Genomic DNA, 24,000 nt, shown 5'->3' with positions numbered 1-24,000 from the left:
GGTGTTTTCTGCTGTATGGGGGACAATCTGAGATGGTTCTGTATTTGCCCATGGAATTTTATACACTGTAAACAGTGCACTGCTTGTCTAGGGCTTGGGGCCATATGGTTAGACACTTGAAATGTCCTTTTATTGTTATCATTATCATTGTTGTGGTTAAGTTTTGTTTTGAAATGTCTAGTGATTTGAGTGATTTAACAGCCAAGTTTTACTTGAATGTCAAGCATGATCCACATGAGTCATACCTGTTGTCACGAGTCACACACCAACTGGTCGGAATATGCAAGTGTAATTAAGTGACCAGCTCTTCAGAACAAAAGGTAATCTCAATCGTTTGGTCTTTAATCTCTTCAGAAATTACAAACTTTCATAGACCATCCTCAAATCCTAAGATTTCCTTGCATAGCCTTTTGATTTACTGGGAAACTCATAGATATGTTCTTCAGGACTTTCATATGGCAGCTATCCATCTGTTAAAATACTTTACTGTTACAAAGGCCAATCAGCTCCACATCTGCCAATTTTTTTTAAGGATTCTCAGCTGCTTCATCTTGAAACACAATCAAAATGTTTTCCTTTATCTCACAGTTGTTTATCAATATTACCACTGGCTATGGGATTTCCAAGGACAAGTTTGCTGAATGACAAATTTTGTTTGTTTTACTGTCATTTTAAGACACTACTTGGTAACACATTTCCTGAGTGTGCTCAGCCCAGTTCTTGACGCATTTTCCTGTTGTGTTGTTGTCCACACTGTGAAAGTTCTATCTTTTTGTTTTGAGTGCACAGAGCCAAACATTCACCTTTTGTGACAAAGTGAGAGCCGTATGATCAATGGTTTCTCCATTGCAGTAGGAAGTCATTTACAGCTGAATCTTTTGTGAAGAACTATGACTCAGTCTCTCAAACTAAGAGGCATGATTGCACTGGCACTGTAGCCTTGGGGACTAAATGGCCTTTGGGGAATCATCCCAACGCTGACTGTCCTAAAACCCTTAGTTGAAAGAGTGGGGATGTAAGTTGACCAAGACACTCTCTACTATAATCAAACTCTAGCCCAGATAGGACAGCAGTTGCCTTCTCTGCTGTTCTGATATTCACAGTTGGACACGACTATCATATAGATGTAATATATGCAATGCACGGGTAAAGAGTCAAATTTTTAGAGCCCTGCTTGAGTATGCTTTTTTCTTCTTCTCCAGTATGAATGATTGACCACCGAACCAAAGGCACACATACCATCAGCATCCACCTCGTTGATCATGTCTTGCAGTTCAGCCTCTGTGGGGTTCTGACCTAGTGACCTCATCACTGTGCCCAGCTCCTTGGTGGTGATGGTGCCATCTCCGTCCTTGTCAAACAGCGAAAATGCCTCCTTGAACTCTGCACACACAGTTCACATCATAGTTATCACCAACTTCATCCATAATAAAAACATACAAATATTATATGTGACAACAACAAGCTCATACTGTCTATGGGATTTTTTTTTTTTTTTTTTTCAAATTGAAAACTCTGACTTGGTTAATGAACAGTAAGTCACTGTCACAGTGCCCAAGTACAAACACATACTTTCATAATGGCCGATAAGCCATATATATATATATATATATATATACTGGCTTGAAATTCTTTCAGCGGACCTTGAAGTCCATCAAAGCAATAATTAGAAGCATTTTGGACATAGACACTGACTGCCATGTCTGACTTTGCAAACAAAAAACAAACAAACAAACAAGCTGCCATATAAATATATATATATCTTCAAAAGTAACTGATCCAGTTATTTTGGCCAGCGAATGTTTAAAAGCAATTATCTGTTTCCCAGATGTTACGACGTAGGCAAATGTTACTGTTTGGATCAAACTTATCAGTGTCGTTTTGATTTTTTCCCGACTTTATCAAGGGTTCGAATTTAGCTTTTTTTTTTTTTTAAATTTTTTTTTTTTTTTTAGTGCCAGTCAGGCACTCTGGAAAAAACATTTTAGTACCCAACTGTGGTTTTGGATGCCAGCATAATAAAAAAAATGAAATAAAATCTCTGATTGAATTATAATTTGCATTTTATGTTGGGTATTTGGAAAACTGCATTCAAAATGTCTACACACCTGAACCCCATGGGCCTGTTGATAACGAGGATTAAAGTATTTCTCTTCATATGGTCGTTTATTTTCTCATGGGAAACATCGTTTGTCGCTAACGTGCCATGAACGTCAACATCCGGTTGCACTCGCGCAATGATGCTGCTCTGCAAAGTGAGCCGCAGCAGACAACACTTTACATTTCAATCGACCGCGTTTGAGCTTGCTTTCTTGGTGTGTCCTTCAATTAATCTTCTTTCGCCTCTTTCAATTTCTGAATGCTAACTGGGAACTCTTGACAGAAAATTTGCGTGCCCAAGTACCCACTAAATTCAAACCCTGTTATCACAGCTTTCTTGCTTCTCCGTTTTGAAAAACAAAACAAAAAACAATTCTCAATACTTGTCAAGCACACCATAGAAACTGGCAAGATGGCGCATCAAAAAGTCTGAAATATGGAGTAAAGTTATTCTATTTTGTTTGAACATTTCATTTCTTTATGTCATACATCTAAGATTTTTTTTTAAAATGACAGAATTTCAGTAAGCATTCTTTCTTTGAAATCAAAATAACACCATCAGATTATACTAGGTCAGGAATTTGTGGAAAGCCATAAGTCTGAATGGTAAGCACACACAAATAGTATATATATACATTTGCATGTAGAGTTAAATGTGAGGAACTCTAGACAGCATGGTAAGTAAATTGGCTTATCTAGGCTAGACTGCTGTTCATAAACATGTTTACTTGAAATGACCAAATTTCAGTAAACACTCCTTTAGTTTAAAAACAGGTGGCTAGAATTTTGTTAGATTTGCTGCACAACAGTGATAACGAAAACTTGTTACAAAACGAAAGTAATGTTGATGATGACTGAAGTAGTTCTGATTTCCTTGACCATGATGATTACACCATACCAAGTACACTGACAGGAATGGGCAGTGGTCATGATAGAAGTGGGGCACAGAAAACCCAACAGTTTGGCCTCAAGTCTTCCTTCAAGGGGTTACAGTCAGTGATTTACTATGACACCTTTACACAAAGGCTTCAAACCCAATGACAAATTATATTATAATGTTGTATACAGTGTGTGTGTGTGTGTGTGTGTGCACTGAACAACTTGAGACTATTACCGTAATATCCATAGCAAACGCCCACCCCCCCTCCACAGAGTTTTGGGGCAAAATGGGGGGGTGGGGGGTGGGGGGGTGGTGGTGTTTGCTAGGTAGACAGCCATTACACAAAAAATAATTATAACTTTAGTTAAAAGGAAAATGTGAGCGACTGTCCTTGTTTTATCCTGACGTACGCAAATGTTGCCATTCTACATTGCAATTTTCTTGTGTCCTCGGCAGTGCGAATTTCTTTTTATTTTCCCGATTTCTGTCATTGTGTTGGGCGTTTTCGTAAGAAGAATATTAAACATGTGAGGCTGAAGCCCGAGCAAAAAAAAGAAATACGAACGAAAATACACACACACACGCGCGCGCAAATTTGATAAATATGATGTACAGAGACAGCAACACTGTGGTAATAAAGAGAGAGGTTTGACAGAGAGAGAGAGAGAGAGAGAGAGAGAGAGAGAGAGAGTGCGTGCGGGAGAGGGGGGTGCGTATGTTTTCCATTCAAATCTAAATCAAATGCAACTTTTGTCATAATAATAAGTTGACTTTTTTTGTTTTCCGTTTTCTGTTTTCCAATACCCAACAATACACAGTTGTGTTTTTTGAATATGTTTAGGTAGCTCTACATTAAGGTATATCAACATCAAGCGCATTGTCTCATAAAATATGAGAACGATTTTTGAAGGAATTATACATTATGAAAAATAAACAATCCTTTTCCTTGTGAAACTAAAAATCAACTGTCTGTATGATAAAAGAGAAAAAAATCGTAAAATATTTTTCCAGTTCTCGGACACATGAGTTTCAGTTTCAGTTTCAGTAGCTCAAGGAGGGGTCACTGCGTTCGGGCAAATCCACATACGCTACACCACATCTGCCAAGCAGATGCCTGACCAGCAGCGTAACCCAACGAAAAGGAATGCCAACAGCACCCGGTGTTCCCATCGGTCACCCAAGTACTAACCGGGCCCGACGTTACTTAACTTCGGTGATCGGACGAGAACCGGTGTTTTCAACGTGGTATGGCCGTTGGCAAAAATTTTTTTTTTTTAAAAGTCCTAACCAGATTCGAACCCGTCGTGTTCGGGTGAGAAGAAACTGTCTTACCCATTACACTATCGTGGCTCCGTGGATCGGACACATGAACACAAACATATCTGTCTGGAAGTCTGGCAAACAAGACGTTCGGTTAAGTCCTTCAAAATCTAAGTCAAAAGCAAATGTTAACATAATATTATTCTTTTCTGTTCCACTTTCCCTTCCATTTCTACCATTTCCCAACTGTTAATGCATGGTCTGTCTTTTTGAATATGTTTAGTTACATTGTTAGGTATGTCAAGATGAAGCGCATTGTCTCAGTCAAATATGAGAACAGTTTGGTTTGCAGGAATTATACACTGTGACAACTAAACGGAAACTTTTTTTCTCGTGAAACAAAAAAATCAACTGTCTGTACTATGAATAAGGAGAAAACCCAATCAAAACGATTCTCCCAATTTTCAGACACATGAACACACAATCTCTTGTCTGGAAGTCGGGTGAACAAAGCGTTCAATTAAGTCCCTGAAAATCAACATCGTTGTCTTCACTTTCATCCCCACTCGAAGCGTCTTCAGGAACCTCACCATTGTCTTCGTCGTGAGGGAGGAAAGCGCCAATTTCATCTGGAAACCACTCAAGTGTTTCGTCGTCTTGAGAACCATCCAAGGCATTTGAAATGGCGCACCTGAGAAAGGCCTTCACGATCGTGTCGGGCCGGATGTTCTCCCACGCAGTGCTGACCCAGTTGAGGACGTCTTGCCTTGTAGGCTGTCTGAGGTTGCCAGCAGCTGTGGGGGGTCTTGGTTGTCTCATCTACTCAACCCAGCAGTCCCTGATGCCATCTTTGAAAGGTTTGCTGAGACCGACATCGACTGGTTCGGCCAAAGGGGTGCAGCCTGCAGGCACAAAGACCGTGTCCACCTGTTTTGCATCAAGCGCTCCTCTGACCTCTGGCGTCCTGTGAGCGTTGCAGCAGTCCAGAACAAGGAGGCGACGCTCATCTGATGGTCCGAGAACACGATGAATCCAGGTGAGAATGGTGTGTCTTGTCATCCATCCATTTGCAGTGGCACACAACTGCACATTGTCAGGCACTCTCAACTGGAGATGGACGCGAGGTGGAATGCGCCCTTCTCTCTCCCGCAATATGACAAAAGCTGGAAACTTCGTACCATCTGCTCTGCTAGGAGTGCCACTGTGAAGCCTCGTTTTTCCGCCTTGGTGCTTTTGACACGCACTTGCTTTACTCCTTTCAGGCTGTTGGTGCGGGACGGCAGCATATCAAACCGCACCATCGTCTGGTCCATGTTTATGATGTGCGACAGAGGGTAGCCATGGCGATGACGAAGTCGGAGAATATTTCGACGGAACTGAAGAAGTTGATCTTGGAAGTCAGCAGGAATCTTTTGGCTGGCAGTGGTTCCTCGTCGAGTTGTCACCGTGTGTCGCTGTTTCCAGCGCTTGAGCCACATGTGTGATGCTGCAAAGCCCTGCACGTTGAAAGCACCTGCCAGCTCTATTGCCTTTCGCTGTAAATCCTTGTTTCTCACCACATGCCCTTCAGCTCGTTCCTCCTCCAAGAACTGGCAAACGGCCTGGTCAAGCTCTTCAGATCTAACTGGTGGTCCATGAGATAACTTTCTTTTGCCTTTCTCCTTTCCGTACTGTTGCTCTAGAATATGCCTGTTTTCTCTCCACTCTCTTATTCTTTTTCTGTCCACAGAAAATTCTCTAGCACAAGTGCTTTCAATTTGAAAAATACCGTGTAAGAGTTGTGTTTCGGCATGTTCTGACGTACGCTCAATGACTCCCCTATCTTCACAACCAAACGTTATAATCATCAAAACGTCACTAAAAATAGATTTGACGCAAGTGTGTGCATGCGTATTTAAAAAGGCTAGGTTCAGCATGGGAGAAGAGGGGTCGGAAGTCGGACATTGAATTGATGGGATGGGTGAGGGGGGTGGGGGGCGAATGAGGGGGGGCAAGGGGTGGGCGTTTGCCAGGTAGTTACCCCTCTGCACGAATTTTAGCAGAAAGTGGGGGGTGGGCGTTTGCTAGGGATATTACAGTACTAGTAAAGGAAAACAAACCTACCCTTGGTTGTCACAAACACATATTTAATTGTAAACATTTAAATACCATTTCCAACCATACAATAGTGGCTTGAATTTTACATTTACAGCCATTATGACAAGGGGGATTACGAAAAATAAAAAGTAAATTTGTATGAGACAGCTGGGAGAGAGAGGGAGAGAGAGAGAGAGAGAGAGAGAGAGAGAGAGAGAGAGGGAGAGGGAGAGGGAGGAAGGGAGAGAGACAAGAAAGAAAGAAAGAGAGCGCACTTACCAGCTATCTGTTCTTCTGTAAGCTGGTCAGCCTGAAACACAAAAATTTGTCTTTGAGTTAATCGTTGAAGTAAAGGTTTCAGTAATATGCAAGAAAAGACAATAGCATAGTGCATGGCATTTCAGGCAATGGTGGTGACAGCAATGACAAATTCACACCTAATAATATGTATACTTCTTCATGGGCTGCAACTCCCATGTTCGCTTGTATGTACAAGAGTGGGCTTTTATGTGAATGACCGTTTTTATCCCATTATGTAGGCAACCATACACCATTTCGGGGGATATATATATGTACAAAATACAATATACCCATAACATACTGACTGAGAACTGAAATGGAACAAAACAGGAAAAGTCTGCAAGTCTCTGTGTTAGAGCATACATGCATGAGAGTGAGTGTCTATGATATCTGTGTGTGTGTGTGTGTGTGTGTTCACATATGAAATGGAAGATTTCCATTAACTGAATTAATTCTCGATACCATGCAAAAACTGCTTGTGCCTTTCAATAGGACACACAGCTGTTGCAGTAACAAAGCATTTCTTCCTGGTGTTAACATCAAAAGTTCACATAAAAATAAAGAAGAAAAAAAAAAAGTTTTGTGTCCACTAACCAATTCAATCTTAAACAGGCATAAACCTAAAAACTGCACCATTCCATCATTCATTCATCAAGACGTTATCAAGTGGAGTGATGGCCTAGAAGTAATGTGCCCCCTAGGAAATGAGAGAATATGAGTGCGCCGATTCGAATCCTGGCAGTCGCCAGTATTTTCTCCCCCTCCACTAGACCTTGAGTGGTGGTTTGGACACTAGTCATTTGGATGAGACGATAAACTGAGGTCCCGTGTGCAGCATGCACTTAGCACATGTAAAAAATACCACGGCAGCAAAAGGGTTGTCCCTGGCAAAATTCTATAGAAAAATCCACTTTGAAAGGAAAACATAAAAAATAGCAGGCAGGAAAAAAAATATTTAAAAAAAGGGTGGCGCTCTCAGTGTAGCGATGCGCTCTCCCTGGGAAGAGCAGACCGAATTTCACAGAGAAATCTGTTGTGACAAAAAAATAATACAATATGAACATCACAATTTCCAAAGTTTTAATATTGGTAGGCTTGACATGCACATGTCAGGAAATCATTTTCCTTTCACCACTGCATGCACATGCAAGGAGAGACAGATCATGTTTTTTTGTGTGTCAGCAGCCATTGTAGTAGCCATGGTGGCCAATGCTCCACTGAATCTGAACCTCTCACTGAAAAGAAAAGAAGAAAAAAAAAAGGAAAAAAAAAGGGAGAGTAAAGCTGATCAAGTCGCTGGCATATTTACAGACACTACCTTGATTGCAAAGTAGGAAATTGATGTTTATGAAGTAGAAAAATTGGGCACTGTTTACAAAGTGTCACAAATGGGGCACTGTTTACACTGCGTCATGATTGGGCAACATTTAAAGTGTCACCACTGTGCATTTTTTACAGTGTTACTATCAGGCACCATTTACACAGTGTCACATATTTGCCACCATTTACGAAGTGTCTTATTCGAGCACTTTTTTCTTCTTTTTCTTTTAATGAAGTGTGATGATATGACACTATCACAAAGTGTCACAATCGGGCACTATTCACAAAGTGTTACAACTGGACATTGTTTTGATTGTCATGTTTATAAACTGTAACGACTGGGCACCGACCGTTTACATCGTCTCACGATCGATGCCCACCCACACAGTAGTATATATATTCTCGTCATACTCGATTCCCGAGGAGTAACTATGAACAGGTACACGCCCAGTGCTGATTGTTCCCAACATGTTGGGCCATGGTGGAAAGACAAACACAAAGAGCAACAACAATAACAAAAAGTTCAAAATGTAACTGACGTCACACAGACCGCTGGAGACCATCGCACTCTGAGGAGAGATTCTCAGAGATTAGGAGAAACATTATCCTACGTATTTTATTTCTAATATCATTCTTACTTTTAAAAATATATTCAATACTGACCCTGTTTCGATTGATTGTGATGCCGAGCACACGCGAGTAAACTTACGCCGGTCCACTCCCTCCAAACAATTATAGAGACTTTATCGTATTATGTGTTGCACGTGCACACACACCCATTTGACTCAGTCTTCAAAAATGTGTAACCGTAGCTAAAGCGCTTTACTTTCTCTTGCACAACGTGCTGTGCAAAACGTGTTTTCCATTAACAAGTGTAGATCACTGAAGTACCTTGTGTGACCGCGCGATATTAAATGAAATTGAAAACGAACAAACCTTGTCGAGCTTATGACTCCGAGGGCTTTTAGAATCTCGTCAATGAACGCTTAACTTTCGGTTTCTCTTGCTCAAATTTATCCGCATTGACTCATTCAAAAAAAAGCTCTTTTACGGTCATCAACACAAACGAAAGGTATGAAAACCTCGAAAAAACCCTAACATTCTACTTAAACCGTTATTTCTCTTCCGCATCAGTGACTTTAAAGATGTGAAACAAAACCTGAAAGCATAAGGAGCATCAGTTTCTCCTTACCATTTAAGGCACACTGGTACTTTCTTGTCCACCTCACTGTTGGAAAATAAACACGAAAAGAAAATAACCACAAAATCAATCAAATCAAAGACTCAAGTATTCAAACCACAAAAATATGGGTGACGATTGCCCCTGCCATTGACTTACCATCGTGGATGACAAATCCAGACACTGGTATCCACCGAAATCACTACCAACTCACACTACACTCGCAACACCGATGCTGGGTGCTCTCTGTACCAATGCGCACTCGGTTTGTGATGCAGTGGAACAACCAACTGTAAAAAACAGCTGTAAGTAGCACAAATCGCTGTTGGAAATGTCAGAACGCAGTCGAACACTATCAAAAATTCAGGTTTACAAACAATCAGGCCTTCTTCTACAAAACAGACATTCGCAAATACTCGCACTACTTCTTCCACCTCAGCATCCTTTAACCAGCAGCGGTCGTTTTGGTCAGACTCGCACGCGCGCGTTGCTGATGGTGGCAATGTGTAACGCGGACGACTATTGGTTCCCCATCCTCTGCAATGCGACAAACTGCACTACGGCGAGGTGGGCGCGAGTTGCGCGCTGCTTTTGAGTTGCCGCAGAGGGCAGCAGCCGTTTGTATTATTTGAAAAGTCGAACCCAGTATTAATTTACCGCTTCCTGTACACAGAAAGACTCACAGAAGTATGTGTAACAATGTCCCAATCGTGGTAGGGCGGAACAACAGACAGGGAAGCATTCCTCGTTCATAAACTATTCTGTTCGCAAAAGTTATTAATCGATGGCGAAAAGTTACACACACACATGCACGAACACGTGCTTTGTCGCGCACGCCCCACTGACATACATCATATAAATTTCAAGTATGTAGGTCACACACACACACACACACACACACACACACACACACATACCAAGATGTGCGCGTACACACTTTGCATGACTGCCGGACTACAATCGAACCCCGCCCACGCGTATGTTAGGCTAGTGTACAGGTAGACCTCAGTGTCTTTTCCGTGTCGGCGGCCACGTTGTTGCCACTGATTGTGACCTGTGCGGCTCTGCTGCACCGAACCTGATGGCATCTTTTCTCTCCCCTCACATCTTGTCCTAAATCCGCCTTGGTACACCCGACATGTGTGTGCGTGGAGTGAGCACACACGCACGCGCACACACACTACACAAACTTACTGACACCCGTGCCAGTGCGCCCGCGCACACACACGGCATCAGTCGTTGCACTGAAAACCCACACTTAACTGACTTAACTCGAAGCCCCAGCAATTATGAAATTAGGAGTTGTGCCCTCTGATGGATTCAGTGCCCTCAGATGGATTCAGTGAAGAAAACTGCCCCCGATTAGAAACAACCCAGAATGCGTTCACTAGTTCAGTCATGTATTCATTTCTGATCTGAGTACGACATATCCCGGCGGCACTAAGTCGAGTCATTCAATAATTACTGACTTCATTCATTCGTTCTGACTGAATTACCCATTCATTCCTTCAGTGTGTGCTGTCCTCAGTGTCTTCTCTGCCCTCAGTGATACACAGCGACACTGATTATTATGTTGCACTGCCAGTGATATCGTCTGTTATCATGTAAAGTACACAGCCACACCTTGTCTCCTGTAGCAAGTACCGGTGCCAGCAATGTACAGCCGGGGAACTATCTTCCGGTGTCAGTTGCCATGAGAATACCAACAAAAGGCGGCCCCGCCCGGACGGATTTTTCAGTTGACTTGGGATTCGGTTCGGGTCATCGATTCCTGCGATGTTAAGTTACTACGGTGCCGCCCAACGTCAGTTCTGTCTCAGTGTGCTGTGTGCGGGTGTATGAGGTCGGGTTGAGATCTCTGTATTGTGTCGGCCTTTAGCTGTTTTAGTCATCATAATTCGTGGACCGCGGCGTCTCTACCGGTGTGGAAACCGTGATTTATCTAGTATTTATCTACTAATGTTTAGTTTTGGCTGCTTCTAGTAGTAGTAACTTTATGACTCAGATATTACTCGGTCACTTAAGACTGGGTACATCATATATCAGTCTATATAATGTATATATATGTATATATCACTAAGATATATATATATATATAAAAAATATATATATACTATATACTATATATATATATATATATATATATATATATATATATATGAATCATGAACATTGTGTCAACCATGACCTTACCTGAACTATAGCACGTCCCAAGCAAGCAAATATGCGTGTGTGAGTGTGTGTGTGTCACATTGAGAGAGAGAGAGCCGACTGAGAGAGAGAGGAAGAGTGAGTGAGAGAGAGAGAGTGAGAAAGAGACAGAGAGAAAGTGAAAGAGAGACAGAGAAAGAGTGAGAGAGTGAGCTGAGAGACAGAGAGAGACAGTGATAGAGAGAGAGACAGAGAGTGAGAGAGAGAGTGAGAGAGACAGAGAGAGTGAGAGACAGAAAGAGAGAGTGAGTGAGAGAGACAGAGAGAGGGAGAGAGACACAGAGAGAAAGAGAGAACAAAAAAAAAATCACCTCTCGTGTGTCGTGGCTTTGAAGACATCATCATTATTTCAGCGGACGTATATCACAGACTACGCTGGCTGGTAACAGAATGGAAACAACACAAAAAAGAAAAACTGACAACAGAGCTCAGGATGATGATATCGACTGTATCGCTCAGTGAGTAGCGGACTCAGAGCGCACCTTAAGACGTGTGCTTCATCCCCCGGTATACAACACAATCAATGATTGACACTTTATCCATCACGGCTGAACAGGATGTGTATGGCATTGTATCACTGAACAACAAAGCCTGTTGCTTGCAGCTTGAATGTACTGGAGAGAGAGAGAGAGAGAGAGAGAGAGAGAGAGAGAGACAGACAGACAGACAGACAGACAGAAAGAGAGACAGACAGACAGACAGTCGGGCAGAGACAGAGAGAGACAGAGAGAGAGAAAGAGAGAGAGAGAGGGGGGGGGACAGACAGACAGATAGACGGGCAGAGACAAACAGAGACAGAGACAGAAGACTTGAAAGAGAGGAAGAGAAGAAAGGAGAGAGAGAGGGGACAAAGAGAGAGACAGAACAAGAAAGAGAAACGGAGAAACAGAGAGAGGGAGAGAGAGAGAAAGAGAGAGATTTGAAAGACATGGAAAGAGAAATGAGAGACACAGCATGAGCAAGAAAGAGAAACAAGAGCGAGCGAGAGAAAGGGAGGGAGGGAGGGAGAGAGAGAGAGGAGAGAGAGAGAGAGAAACAAAAAGAAGAAAGAGAAACAGAACGAACGAACGAACGAAATTGTTTTAATGAACTTTGGCCATGGACCACAATTCAAAACCAGGGGACTGGGGGTGGGCATGGGAAGGGGTATTATAACACTTGAATAGATGACACAATATCATAATATTCACGGACTTGACATTAATTCTACTTAATTAGGTCTGAGTATATGATTTCTCCTTTTGATCGCATGGAAAATAAATTTTGATACATGGAAATTTCTCTGCTTGTTGTTTGATCGAGAAGTGAACTAAGAGACATGTTTAAACAGTCTTGAAGAAATTTTGTCCGTAAATCATTATATACAGAACAAACAAACAACAAATGGTATTCATCTTCTAGTTCACCTTGGCAAAAAGGACAATGCTTTAAAACATCATTTTCAGTGTACCTATTAACATTGTTATTTAAAGGAGGCACATTAAATCGGGCCTGAGACAACGCCACTCTGAAACAATATTCATCAGCATTTGTTATGTATTTTTCTTTTTCAAATACAACTTTGAATGATCTGTAGCATGAATATCTGTCTCTATCACTAATAGTACCCGACCATTCTTGAATGAAGATATCTATAAGTCTTTGCTTGAAAGTAATAAGAAATCCTTTCACATCACCAACACCCTGTTGCAACCACACAAAATTAAAACCTGTTGTACATAATATTTCTCTAACTTGAGAAGCCCAACACGGTTTTCCATTTAAATCTAATCCAAGCAACATCTGATAAGCCATGTAAGGCAATCTATTTTGATCCATCTGTAGTATTCTCAACCAGTACCTTATAACATTTAATAACGAGTTTATAAATAACGGATATCTACCAAGATCACCATAAACCACTTTGTTTGGTGTTTTCACCGGCACTCCCAAGAATCGCTTACATGCTAATAAATGAATTTTTTCTACATTCTCTAGTCTATTCATACAGAACAGGCTGTACCTTTACATCAAATATTTTGAAAAATACTGGATATGACATTTCCTTATACTTTTGAAAAGCCTTCACAAGGCTCATGGTTGCCCTTTTGCCTTTCACAACAAGATGTTCGGTCCCCTTTTTGGGACTTATCTTTGATATGAATGTATACCCTAAATAACAGTATTCATTTACTACTTCTATTTCTTCATCTTCAAAAAACCACTTCTCATGCCTACCTAAAAATCCGCCTTTTCTGAACACCATTATTTTTGTCTTCTGCACATTAATTTTCAACTTCATCACCTGACAGCATGATTTAAGAATATTCAACTGATTTTGAAGTCCTATTGGAGTTGTTGATAATAAAGCAATATCATCGGCAAAAAGCAATATGAACAGTTCCATGCTACCTGATATAAACTGAACCCCATGTCTACCTGACACAGACATATGTTCAGCAATCTGATTGATGAATGTACAAAATAAAGTAGGGCTCATGACACATCCCTGTCGTACACCAAGTGGACAATAAAAAAATTCAGAATATTGTGAATTAACCCTGACACATGATAACAATGAATCGTACATCGCTTTCAAAGACTTAAAGAATTTACCAGATACACCCTGTTTTCTTAAATGTTGTAACAACTTATCATGTCTTACAGAATCAAATGCTTTTCTAAAATCAACGAAAGCAACGTATAATTTCTTATTTTGACACGTGCATTTCTGAACACAAGTATACAGGTTAAAAATCTGATCAACAGTTGAGTAGTTTTTTTCGGAAACCAGCTTGACCTTCTGTAATCATCTCGTTATTTTCTAACCAATTATATAATCGATTATTCAACACCGTTGTAAAGCACTTAGAAATGACACTTAACAGGGATACCCCTCTATAATTATCAACATTATCAATATCGCCTTTCTTAAAAATGGGAATGATAATAGCTTTGGACCATTCTTTTGGGTACAGTCCTTTATCGAACAAAGCATTAAATAATTTTGTCAGAAATGGTACAGTAATTTTATTACCAGTTTTTAACATTTCAGCAGAAATACCATCAAGTCCACATGCTTTTCCCGACTTCAGCTTGTGAAGAGCGAACGAAACCTCATTCTCTGAAATTGCATTATTAAGTTCACATTCTTCATCATCATCGAGGTTACTAAGATCAGCAGAATTATCAACATTGTCGATATCATTATCCAAGGAAAATAGACTTTTGAAGTGCTGATGCCACTCTTCCATACTGACATTATTACTGATGTTACTTTTGGTTTTCCCACATCCCATTTCTGTTAGGCCTTTCCAGAATGCTGACGAGTTTGATAAATTTGATTCCAGTGAATCTATTTTTTCTCTTCGATAATTTCGTCTTTTAGTTTTTAATAAAGTTTTATATTTTTTCCGTGTTTGAATATACTCTTTTCTATCTTCCTCATCCCTTGAAGATCTAAATGATCTTAACTTATTTCTGGTGTCGATTTTGAGCAACTTACATTCTTTATCAAACCATTCAGAATTTTGTCTCTTTGGCTGGGTAATTATTTCTTAACCATACAACTGCTTGCAGAGCTAACACATTCAACAAATACATTAAGTGCTTCATCAATATCTGTATCGAGACATTCTACAGCATGTTTTATTTTATTTTCTGAGTCTCTGTTATTCAAATTGGCAATGTATACATCTTCCTTTTCTTTGTTCCACACGCATTTCTTCACAAATGAGTTTTTGTTTCTGCCATCTTGATTATTTACAGTCTTGGGTAAGTTCTTTGAGCACATAAATGATAATACAACAGGCATGTGATCTGACTCTGTGCAGTCATCTACTTTAAGAGAAACATTACATGCAAGCTGATTTGAGAACATTTCAGAAGACATCAAAAAATAGTCAACGGTGCTTGACCCGTTGTTTGATATGAACGTGTAACTTCCGTCAAAACCATACTTGTGTAATCCATTTAAAATCATGATGTCACACATTTCAAGAAGCTGATCCCCAAACGTGTTTTTTTATTTCATCGTGAGACATTCTCAGAAAATAATTGTTGATAATATCGTCATCCTCACTAGTTTGAGAAAAATTTTCGGAAGCTGTTCTAGCATTAAAATCGCCACATATAAGAACATAAAAATCATGAGAATCATGTAAGTCAAGGAGACACTGTTCGAGCTGCTCAACGCCAATACCGTTTTTATCGACATTCCACACAGGCGAACCACAAGGAGCTATGTATGTACACAGCCAAAACATATCTAAATCTGTACTAAATAAAGATTTTTCTATATTAATTACAATCATGTTATCCATGTCACACCTCACCTGGGTGACGTACGTCGCAAACGCTTTTTTAATCAAAACAATAACACCACCTGAATATCTGCCTTGGTGTGTCAACTTTCTTGCTTTTGAGGTAAACACTAAGTAATCGTTGAAAAGTGACGACTGAAATTCAGTTGCAATAAAGGTTTCTGTTAAACAAACAAAATCATGTTCATGTATGTAATTAATAAAATCCTTGTTATCTAATTTCGACAAAAGACCATTGACATTAAAATTTAAAAATTTAACTTCATGGTTATTGACATAATCTTCTGAATGCACAGGCTCACTTTGAAATTGGTTCATTATATTACTTCTGCACATATTGTTATGTTTTCCATTTGAAATATCTTCGTGTTGAACTGTGGCCTGGCCAATGTCCTATTTCTTAACTGCAGAACCTGTGTGTGCAGTCTTCCGACCTTTGTCCCTATGGGTGTCCTTCACCCGTTCAGCAGGCTGTCCTCGTCTAAACGAGTCTATGATGCTGCTTTGACCGTTTCCACGTAGAAACAGAGAGAGAGAGAGAGAGAGAGAGAGAGAGAGAGAGAGAGAGAGAGAGAGAGGAGACGGGGGGTTGGGGGGGGGGGGGAAGAAAGAAACAAGATCAGATAATAATCTATTACTGATCTGAGTCCAATATGACACGAACTAAGTTCCACACCTGAAAACAAACGAACAAAGAAAGAAAGAAACATGAAAAACAAACTTGATACAAAATGACGATGACAAGAAAAAGAGAAAACTATATAAAAGAAAGAAAGAAAAAAGGATGGAAATAAAGCACAAAGTGAGGATCTGGGGTAAAAATGGGCCGCTGGTAAGGGTAAATCAATGCCGGCAGCTGTCGTCACAGCTGTATCGTCCTACTTTTCTTGTCCCCTTACCTCGCCTGTCTCACGTGCTCTGTGTGTGTGTGTGTGTGTGTGTGTGTGTGTGTGTGTGTGTGTGTGTGTGTGTGTGTGTGTGTGTGTGTGTGTGTGTGTGTGTGTGTGTGTATGTATGTGTGCGTGTGTGTACGTGTGTGTGTGTGTGTGTGTGTGTGTGTGTGTGTGTGTGTGTGTGTATGTATGTGTGCGTGTGTGTGTGTGTGTGTGTGTGCGTGTGTGTGTGTGTGTGTGTGTGTGTGTGTGTGTGTGTGTTACTCCTCTCTCCTTACCCAGTTCCTTTCTGCCTGTCTGTCCGTCCCTCATCATCGATTTCTTTCTCTGGTTCCAGCTCTGTCTCTCTCACCGGTTCTCTGTCTCTCCTGCAGTTCTCTATCTCCGCTTGTCTCTCTCCGGTTCTGTCTCGGTCTCCGGTTCTGTCATTGTCTATCTCTCTCTTAAAGTTTTCTGTCTCTGTCTCTCTCCGGTTCAGTCTCTCTCTCTCTCTCTGTCCAGTTCTTTATCTCCCCAGTTCTCTGTCTCTCTCCGTTTTCTGTCCGCCACAATCTCTTCCTCTGGTTCTCTGTCTGTCTGTCTGTCTGCCCCCCCCCCCAGCCCCCTCCCCTCCCCCCTCTCTCTCTGTCAGTCTCTTCTATTCTCTGTCTCTGTCACTCTTTCTCCGGTTTTGTCTGTCAGTCTGTCTCCTCCCCCCCTCTCTCTGGTTCTGTCTCTGCTAGTCAGTCTTCTCCACTGCCACATCTCTCTCTCTCTCTGGATCTCCGTTTCTCTCTCCTCTCCTCCACCCTCTCTGGAAACTGTCCTCACTGATTGTCCTCGGTGCTCACAGTGGTGGGGGGGCTCACTCAGTTTGAGCTTGACTAGATTAAAAAAAAAAAACGAAAACAAAAACAACCACAAACAAATAGCTGGCAGAATTCAGCCAAACAACCTACTTTGGCGTGATCCCTAAATGTCAAAGTGTTCAGTGGTGGTGTTGTGGTGTTGTGAGGGTTTCCTTGTTCGAGGGGGTTGGGAGTTTATTGTTCGCCAGTTGAGGGGTTAGTAGGCTTAGGTCCCGGCTGTACATTAGAAGAGACAGACAACACTGAACGGCGCAGGGTAAACTCCGACGGGTGGTTTCCCGGCGACAGGACAGCCTGCTGACAGCTTCCTGTGCTTGGATTACTACTGCGAGAAAGCAGTCTCTGGTTGTGGGCTGTGCATCCTGCTGGAACAGGAAAGGAGCTGGGGCAGGGGGGGTTGATGAGGGGAGTGACAGTACTGCCACCGACAGTTTCAGTTTCTCAAGGAGGCGTCACAGGGTTCGGACAAACACATATACGCTACGCCACATCTGCTAGGCAGATGCTTGACCAGCAGCATAACACAACACGTTTGAGTGCATGCATCTCTCTCTCTCTCTCTCTATATATATATATATATATATATTTGTGTGTGTGTGTGTGTGTGTGTGTGTGTGTGTGTGTGTGTGTGTGTGTGTGTGTGTGTGTGTGTGTGTACCTATAAGCCTGAGTGGATTTCCTCTACATAACTTTGCCACACGATCATGATAACACTGTCGTTGCCATGGGTTCATTTTTCAGTGCGCCAAGTGCGTGCTGCACACGGGACCTCGGGTTATCGTCTCATCCGAATGACTATATACGCTCAGTTTGATTTTCCAGTCAAAACTTGAGAGAAAGGGTGACGGAGAGCGGGATTCGAACCCAGACCCTCAAGGACTCTCTGTATTGGCAGATGAGGGTCTTAACCATTCTGCCACCTGCAACCGAGAGAGCATGAAGGATGGGGGGTGGGGTAGGGGGTTAAAAAACCAAACCAAACCGCAAACAATCAAACAAACAATTAAACAGAAACAGAAATAGAAAGAAATAAAAACGAAGGAGAAGAAACGAAAGCAAAAACTCAACCGCGGGAATAAAAAGGTAACACGATCCGCTTAGGAATGAGGTCAAGGTCAAACAGCACAGCTGCTCGATTTGTCATTTGAACGGCTTGTTATCGTGCCACACACCTGGGTCACAGCTGTGTTTGTGATACCATCACACCACTTTCAATGCTTTTCATTCTTTTGCGGTGCACACCATTTCAAGAAATACACTGCACGAACGCACGAGCGCGCACTCGTACTCTCCGCAATCTTGTTGCCATCTCGTTCATAGGCAACAGAGCATAGTGGAACACCGTGGTAATGCACATTTAACAATCGTCGTCTGTTTGTCGCTACACACACACACACACGTAAGCACGCACGCACACACACACGCACACATATACACACAGAGAGAGTAGAAGATAGATTATACGTGTGTGTGTGTGTGTGTGTGTGTGTGTGTGTGTGTGTGTGTGTGTGTACACGGTCATGGACGTAAAAGCCCACTAGTGTGCATACGAGTGAACGTGGTAGTTGCAGCCCACGAAAGAAGAAGAAGAAGAAGAAGACTGGAGGTTGAGTCTGAGCTGGAAGCGGCATTCCAATGGACAGTATCGTTACAGTCAGCCCTGTGTATATCTATTAGGCCACAGAGAGCGCCACACACTGGGGAGTATAGGGACTTGAGGCCAGCAAAGGACTTGGCAGTTGACGGCAAGGACGTGTGTAGTCACTCACTCACTCACCCCCATTCCTCCACTAACTCTGGCCAGGGGCTCATTAAGAGCAGCTACCTTCTGCCAGCCATTGATTTTTCTGGGAACTCCTTACAGTCAAGTCACTGTCCTCTCCCCCCTAACCCCCCCCCCACCCCACATTGTTCCCGCTTCCACCCCCTTCTCAGATGATCTGTTCCCCTTTCCCCTTCTTCACCCTTTCCTCTGAAATACCACCCAGCTACCCGGCTGTCTTGCTGTGCTGCTCTCTCTCTCTCTCTCTCTCTGTGTGTGTGTGTGTGTGTGTGTGTGTATGTGTGTGTGGCTTTCAGAGGAATGTGTTTGCGTGGAAAACTGGCTTACACTGAAGAAACAGGTGTCACAACCTGCCTCCGGAACTTACGACCATAAGCATCGGCAGACAACCGGAAGTGTTTTCGAAGTGCCCTTTTTAGTTCTTCGTAATTCATTTCGTGAGGCATATTATGGAACGCTTCACGGGCTTTACCTGTAAGAGAGCTAGATAAGTGGAGAGTTTCGACCTCAGGCGACAAACTATATGCTGCAGCGACAGTCCCAAAATGGTCAAGGAAATCGTCTTTATCATCTCCTGGTGACGACTTAGGCTGGGGAATCTTAGGGGCGGAATTCCACTGTATTGTCTGCAAGATCTCAACCAACCCTTCCCGACGCCTGGCTTCCTCCGCTCGATACCTAGCTTCCCTCCTCTTCTCGATTCCTAGCTTCTGTCCTCCTCGACGACTAGCTTCTCTCCTCCTCTTCTCGACGTCTAACTTCCTCCTCTCTTCCTCTTCTCGACGCCTAGCTTCCTCCTCTCGATACCTAGCTTCTCTCCTCTCCTCCTCTTCTCGATTCCTAGCTTCTGTCCTCCTCTTCTCGACGACTAGCTTCTCTCCTCCTCTTCTCGACGTCTAACTTCCTCCTCTCTTCCTCTTCTCGACGCCTAGCTTCTCTCCTCTCCTCCTCTTTTCGATTCCTAGCTCCTCTCCTCCTCTTCTCGACGCCTAGCTTCTCTCCTCTCCTCCTCTTCTCGATACCTAGCTGCTCTCCTCTCCTCCTCTTCTCGACGCCTAGATTCCTCCTCGATACCTAGCTTCTCTCCTCTCCTCCTCTTCTCGACGCCTAGATTCCTCCTCGATACCTAGCTTCTCTCCTCTCCTCCTCTTCTCGACGCCTAGATTCCTCCTCGATACCTAGCTTCTCTCCTCTCCTCCTCCTCTCGACGCCTAGATTCCTCCTCGATACCTAGCTTCTCTCCTCTCCTCCTCTTCTCGATACCTAGCTTCTCTCCTCTACTCCTCTTCTCGATGCCTAGCTTCTCTCCTCTCCTCCTCTTCTCGATGCCTAGCTTCTCTCCTCTCCTCCTCTTCTCGACGCCTAGCTTCTCTCCTCCTCCTCTCCTCGATACCTAGCTTCTCTCCTCTACTCCTCTTCTCGATACCTAGCTTCTCTCCTCTCCTCCTCTTCTCGACGCCTAGCTTCCTCTTCTTGACGCCTAGCTTCCTCCTCGATACCTAGCTTCTCTCCTCTCCTCCTCTTCTCGACGCCTAGCTTCCTTTTCCTGCCGCCTGTTCTCAAAGTACACCAAGAGAGAAGCAGTGTCAAGCTGTGAGGCAGGAGGTACAGCATGTCCCCTAGTCTGTGTAGTGGTTGGCGTGGGAAACCTAGGTCCCCTCACTGGCGACCCTGTCATCGTGGGCATTCCTAAGTCCCCTTGGCGAGTCCTCGAAGGAGTCTGTTCTGACCATGCCATACGAATTTGTCTGCACTTGGGAAGAAAGCCCAAGCCGGGTGCTCTCTGGAGCGGACTTAGCTAAAGCCTCCCTCTCAGACTTGGACCTGATAACCCTGAGTTCCGGCCTATTTCCGGTCTGCTCAGAAGCCATGATGTGTTATACTTTCTACCGAGCAAGAGAAGCAGCCCACAGCTACACGCGAAGATGCGCCAAATCCTGCCACACACAGTTATCACTAAAAGTCGGGAATCTACAGAAATGTTCCACCACAATATCAATGAAAGTAACCTATAGAGACCCTAACCTATCAAAAATCTAACTACGTGAAAAGAAGAAAAGAAAAGAAAAAAGAAAAAAAGAAGAAAAAAAAAGAGTAAACGATTGGAGATGGGCCGGAACTTAGGGTTACCATGTCCAAGTCTGTGAGGAAGGCTTTAGCTTAGAGGAATGTGTTTGCGTGGAAAACTGGCTTGCACTGAAGAAACAGGATACTCGACATTATGTCAACGACACCGACACCGACACACACACACAGATCCACTCACTCACACACATACACATATACACACCAAACCATACGCCATCTTTGAAATGAAAGCATGCACGCATTCAATGAAAAAACAAAGTTTTGTATTAAAACTTCCTTCTACATAACATTTCCTGGGCAGTCTGTCACAAACATAGCGTTTTGTAATCAAGATACTATTTTATTACACTTTTTTTTGTAGTTCAGACTATCATCCTGGCGGCCATGTTGGATTTCTCAAAATGTTCAACACTGACAGGGTGGTATCAATTAGAGATGTGATCTGGAGGTTCAAAAGTTTGAAACCGCTGAAATCCATTATGAGAGCCCCGTTCCCCCCTCAACCCCCCCCCCCCCCCCCCCTTTTTTTTTTTTAGGTCACGTCAAAAACCGTTATTTTGGCAACCAGCCTACTGGTTCAGTGTGGTAACACGTGTGAAAAAAAAAGTTATTAAAAAAAGTTTTTAAAAAAAAAGGACGGTCGATCAAAGGAAACTGACACTTTGCCACACACGATCATAAAAGCGTTTGCTGTGGTATTCATGTCAGACGAACCACGCCATGTACATAATTTCGGGGTCTTTGTAGTACTCTTTTGACAATGCAACGCAGCTTGGAAGGTGTAAACTTGAGCAGGGTGGACCCTGGCAAAATTAGTGTTGAAAAACCCACTTTGCCAGGAAAACAGAAACACTTGCAAGCAGAAAAAACAACAACAAAAAAACCCAGACGGTTGCACTGAACTGTAGCGACAAGCTTCCCTGTGGAAAGTGGTCCGAATTTCTGAGAAATTGCAATGCAATGAAATGACTTTCCGGTATTCTTTCTTCCTCCACTGTGTGTGTGTGTGTGTGTGTGTGTGTGTGTGTGTGTGTGTGAACATAATTATAAACATAAACCGATTTTGTTTTATTTCCTTCGTTCTGCTGCCGATTGCTTGTTTTTGCTCGTTTACCTGCTTGCTGATTAGTTGATAATTGAATGTATGTTTGCTCTGCGGCTTTGAATACTTTTTGTCGTTAATGCAACGCAGTTTTATAATTAACGGATTATCTTCTTGTTGGTTTATTTATTTATTTATTTATTTTTTTATAAACATTTATATTTTATTTTTTCTCGTTTGTCCTCGGTTCACACGAAGAGACAAGTGCAGAGAGAGAGAGAGAGAGAGAGAGAGAGAGAGAGAGAGAGAGAGAGAGAAACAAAAAGGAATTTTCCACTTTCCGGATCCACCAGGATGACAAGAAGAGTAACTCCATGCCGTGAATATCATGGGTGTGGTATTCCATGTAAAAAAAAGAAAAAAAGAAAAAAAAAAAAAGGGAATGTACTCTGAACCGGCTTCCCTTCTCCGTAACATCCCCATAGCACCCAGGCCCGAAAGATGCAGACACATGTCGGGCTTCTAATATCACTCAATGTGAAAAGACGTTAAATTAAAGAAAGAACCTGTCGGGATGGTGAAGGAAGACAGAGAGGACAGATTCGAGGTCACAGCTCACTCTGCTATAGTGCAGCGGAGGGAAAGAACTGAAAAAAAATACTATACCATGAATGTACACACACACACACACACACACACACACACACACACACACAGCGAAAGAGAGAGAGAAAGGGGTGTGTGGGGTGTGGTGGTGGTGGTGACACACAGAGAGTGAGAGACAGAGAGGGAAAGCGAGAGACAGACAGAGAGAGAGAGAGAGAGAGAGGCAGACAGACCGACCAACCGAGGCAGATAAGAGTGACAGAGGCAGAGAGACTGACAGAGACTGTGCGACAGACCGAGTGGCATAGACGCACAGACAGACAGACAAACAGAAAGACGCATTCCATATGTACTTATGCCTGGGGAACGATGTAATAAGCAATATTGTCTCTTTTTTTTCATATTTGCCTTTGTTTGGAAACAAAAAGAATTTTTTTCTTTCTTTTTTTTAAACTCCGGAGTAACATTTTTCGTGAGGGGTGAAGTTCTCGCGTTACACCGGCGGATCGACTGAACTCTTAACTTAAGCCTGTAAGTCGTGTCTGTGTGCTATTAACCTTTGTGCCCCGGAGGACTTTTAACTGCTTGCAGAGGTGGTTTTAAATCGGTTCGATGCCGAACTTCGTTGCACGAATCGAGCGGTTGGCAGTGTGTGTGGGGGACTCGGTATTTCAGTTTTTTTTGGTTTGTTTTCAGTGTCTTCCGTGCATTGATTTAGGCCCCAGGGAACGGAAATATTTGTCAGGTTCGTGAACTGATGCAAAAAATACACGCGTGCACACCTACGAATGCGTGCGCAGAGAGAGAGAGAGAGGGGGGGGGGGGGGGGGGGGGGGAGTGGCGGGTCGGGGAGGGGTGGCGGCAGTGAGAAAGATAGCGAGGCAGAGAGACAGAGACAGTCTGAGACAGAGATTTGACATTTGTCATCGTTGCTAATTGTCCAGAGACAAAGACACACACACACACACACACACACAAACACGCACGCACCATCAATATTTGAATCACACAAACACAAGGCCTTGTTTTTTTACCGTCTCAAAGTACAGGCACACACCCGAAGCAACACTGCAAGTCTCACGAAGAGAAGGTTACAGTTTCAGTTTCTCATG

General features: G+C 42.7%; 1 protein-coding gene and 1 pseudogene across 2 annotated transcripts in view; both read right to left on the bottom strand.

The window, feature by feature from the left end:
• LOC143281170 (calmodulin-like) overlaps positions 1 to 24,000 on the bottom strand; it is a 42,592-nt gene that overhangs the window by 4,394 nt on the left and 14,198 nt on the right. The window contains exons 1-3 of one of the 2 annotated variants that reach the window (XM_076586197.1): positions 9,276 to 9,558; positions 6,596 to 6,626; positions 1,240 to 1,383 (exon numbers count right to left, since the gene is read on the bottom strand). In XM_076586197.1, the coding sequence (XP_076442312.1) occupies positions 1,240 to 1,383; positions 6,596 to 6,626; positions 9,276 to 9,278 (178 nt within the window). In that variant the 5' untranslated portion in view covers positions 9,279 to 9,558. Of the gene's footprint in view, positions 1 to 1,239; positions 1,384 to 6,595; positions 6,627 to 9,275; positions 9,559 to 24,000 lie in introns of those variants that run through there. The other variant, XM_076586198.1, reaches the window with a different exon arrangement.
• Positions 4,126 to 4,239, bottom strand: LOC143281802 (5S ribosomal RNA; annotated as a pseudogene).

Source organism: Babylonia areolata, chromosome 4 (genome assembly GCF_041734735.1).
Source record: "Babylonia areolata isolate BAREFJ2019XMU chromosome 4, ASM4173473v1, whole genome shotgun sequence".
Lineage (NCBI taxonomy): Eukaryota > Metazoa > Mollusca > Gastropoda > Neogastropoda > Buccinidae > Babylonia > Babylonia areolata.
The sequence above is the reverse complement of the archived record's forward strand: the minus strand, read 5'-3'. Positions and strand labels throughout refer to the sequence as shown.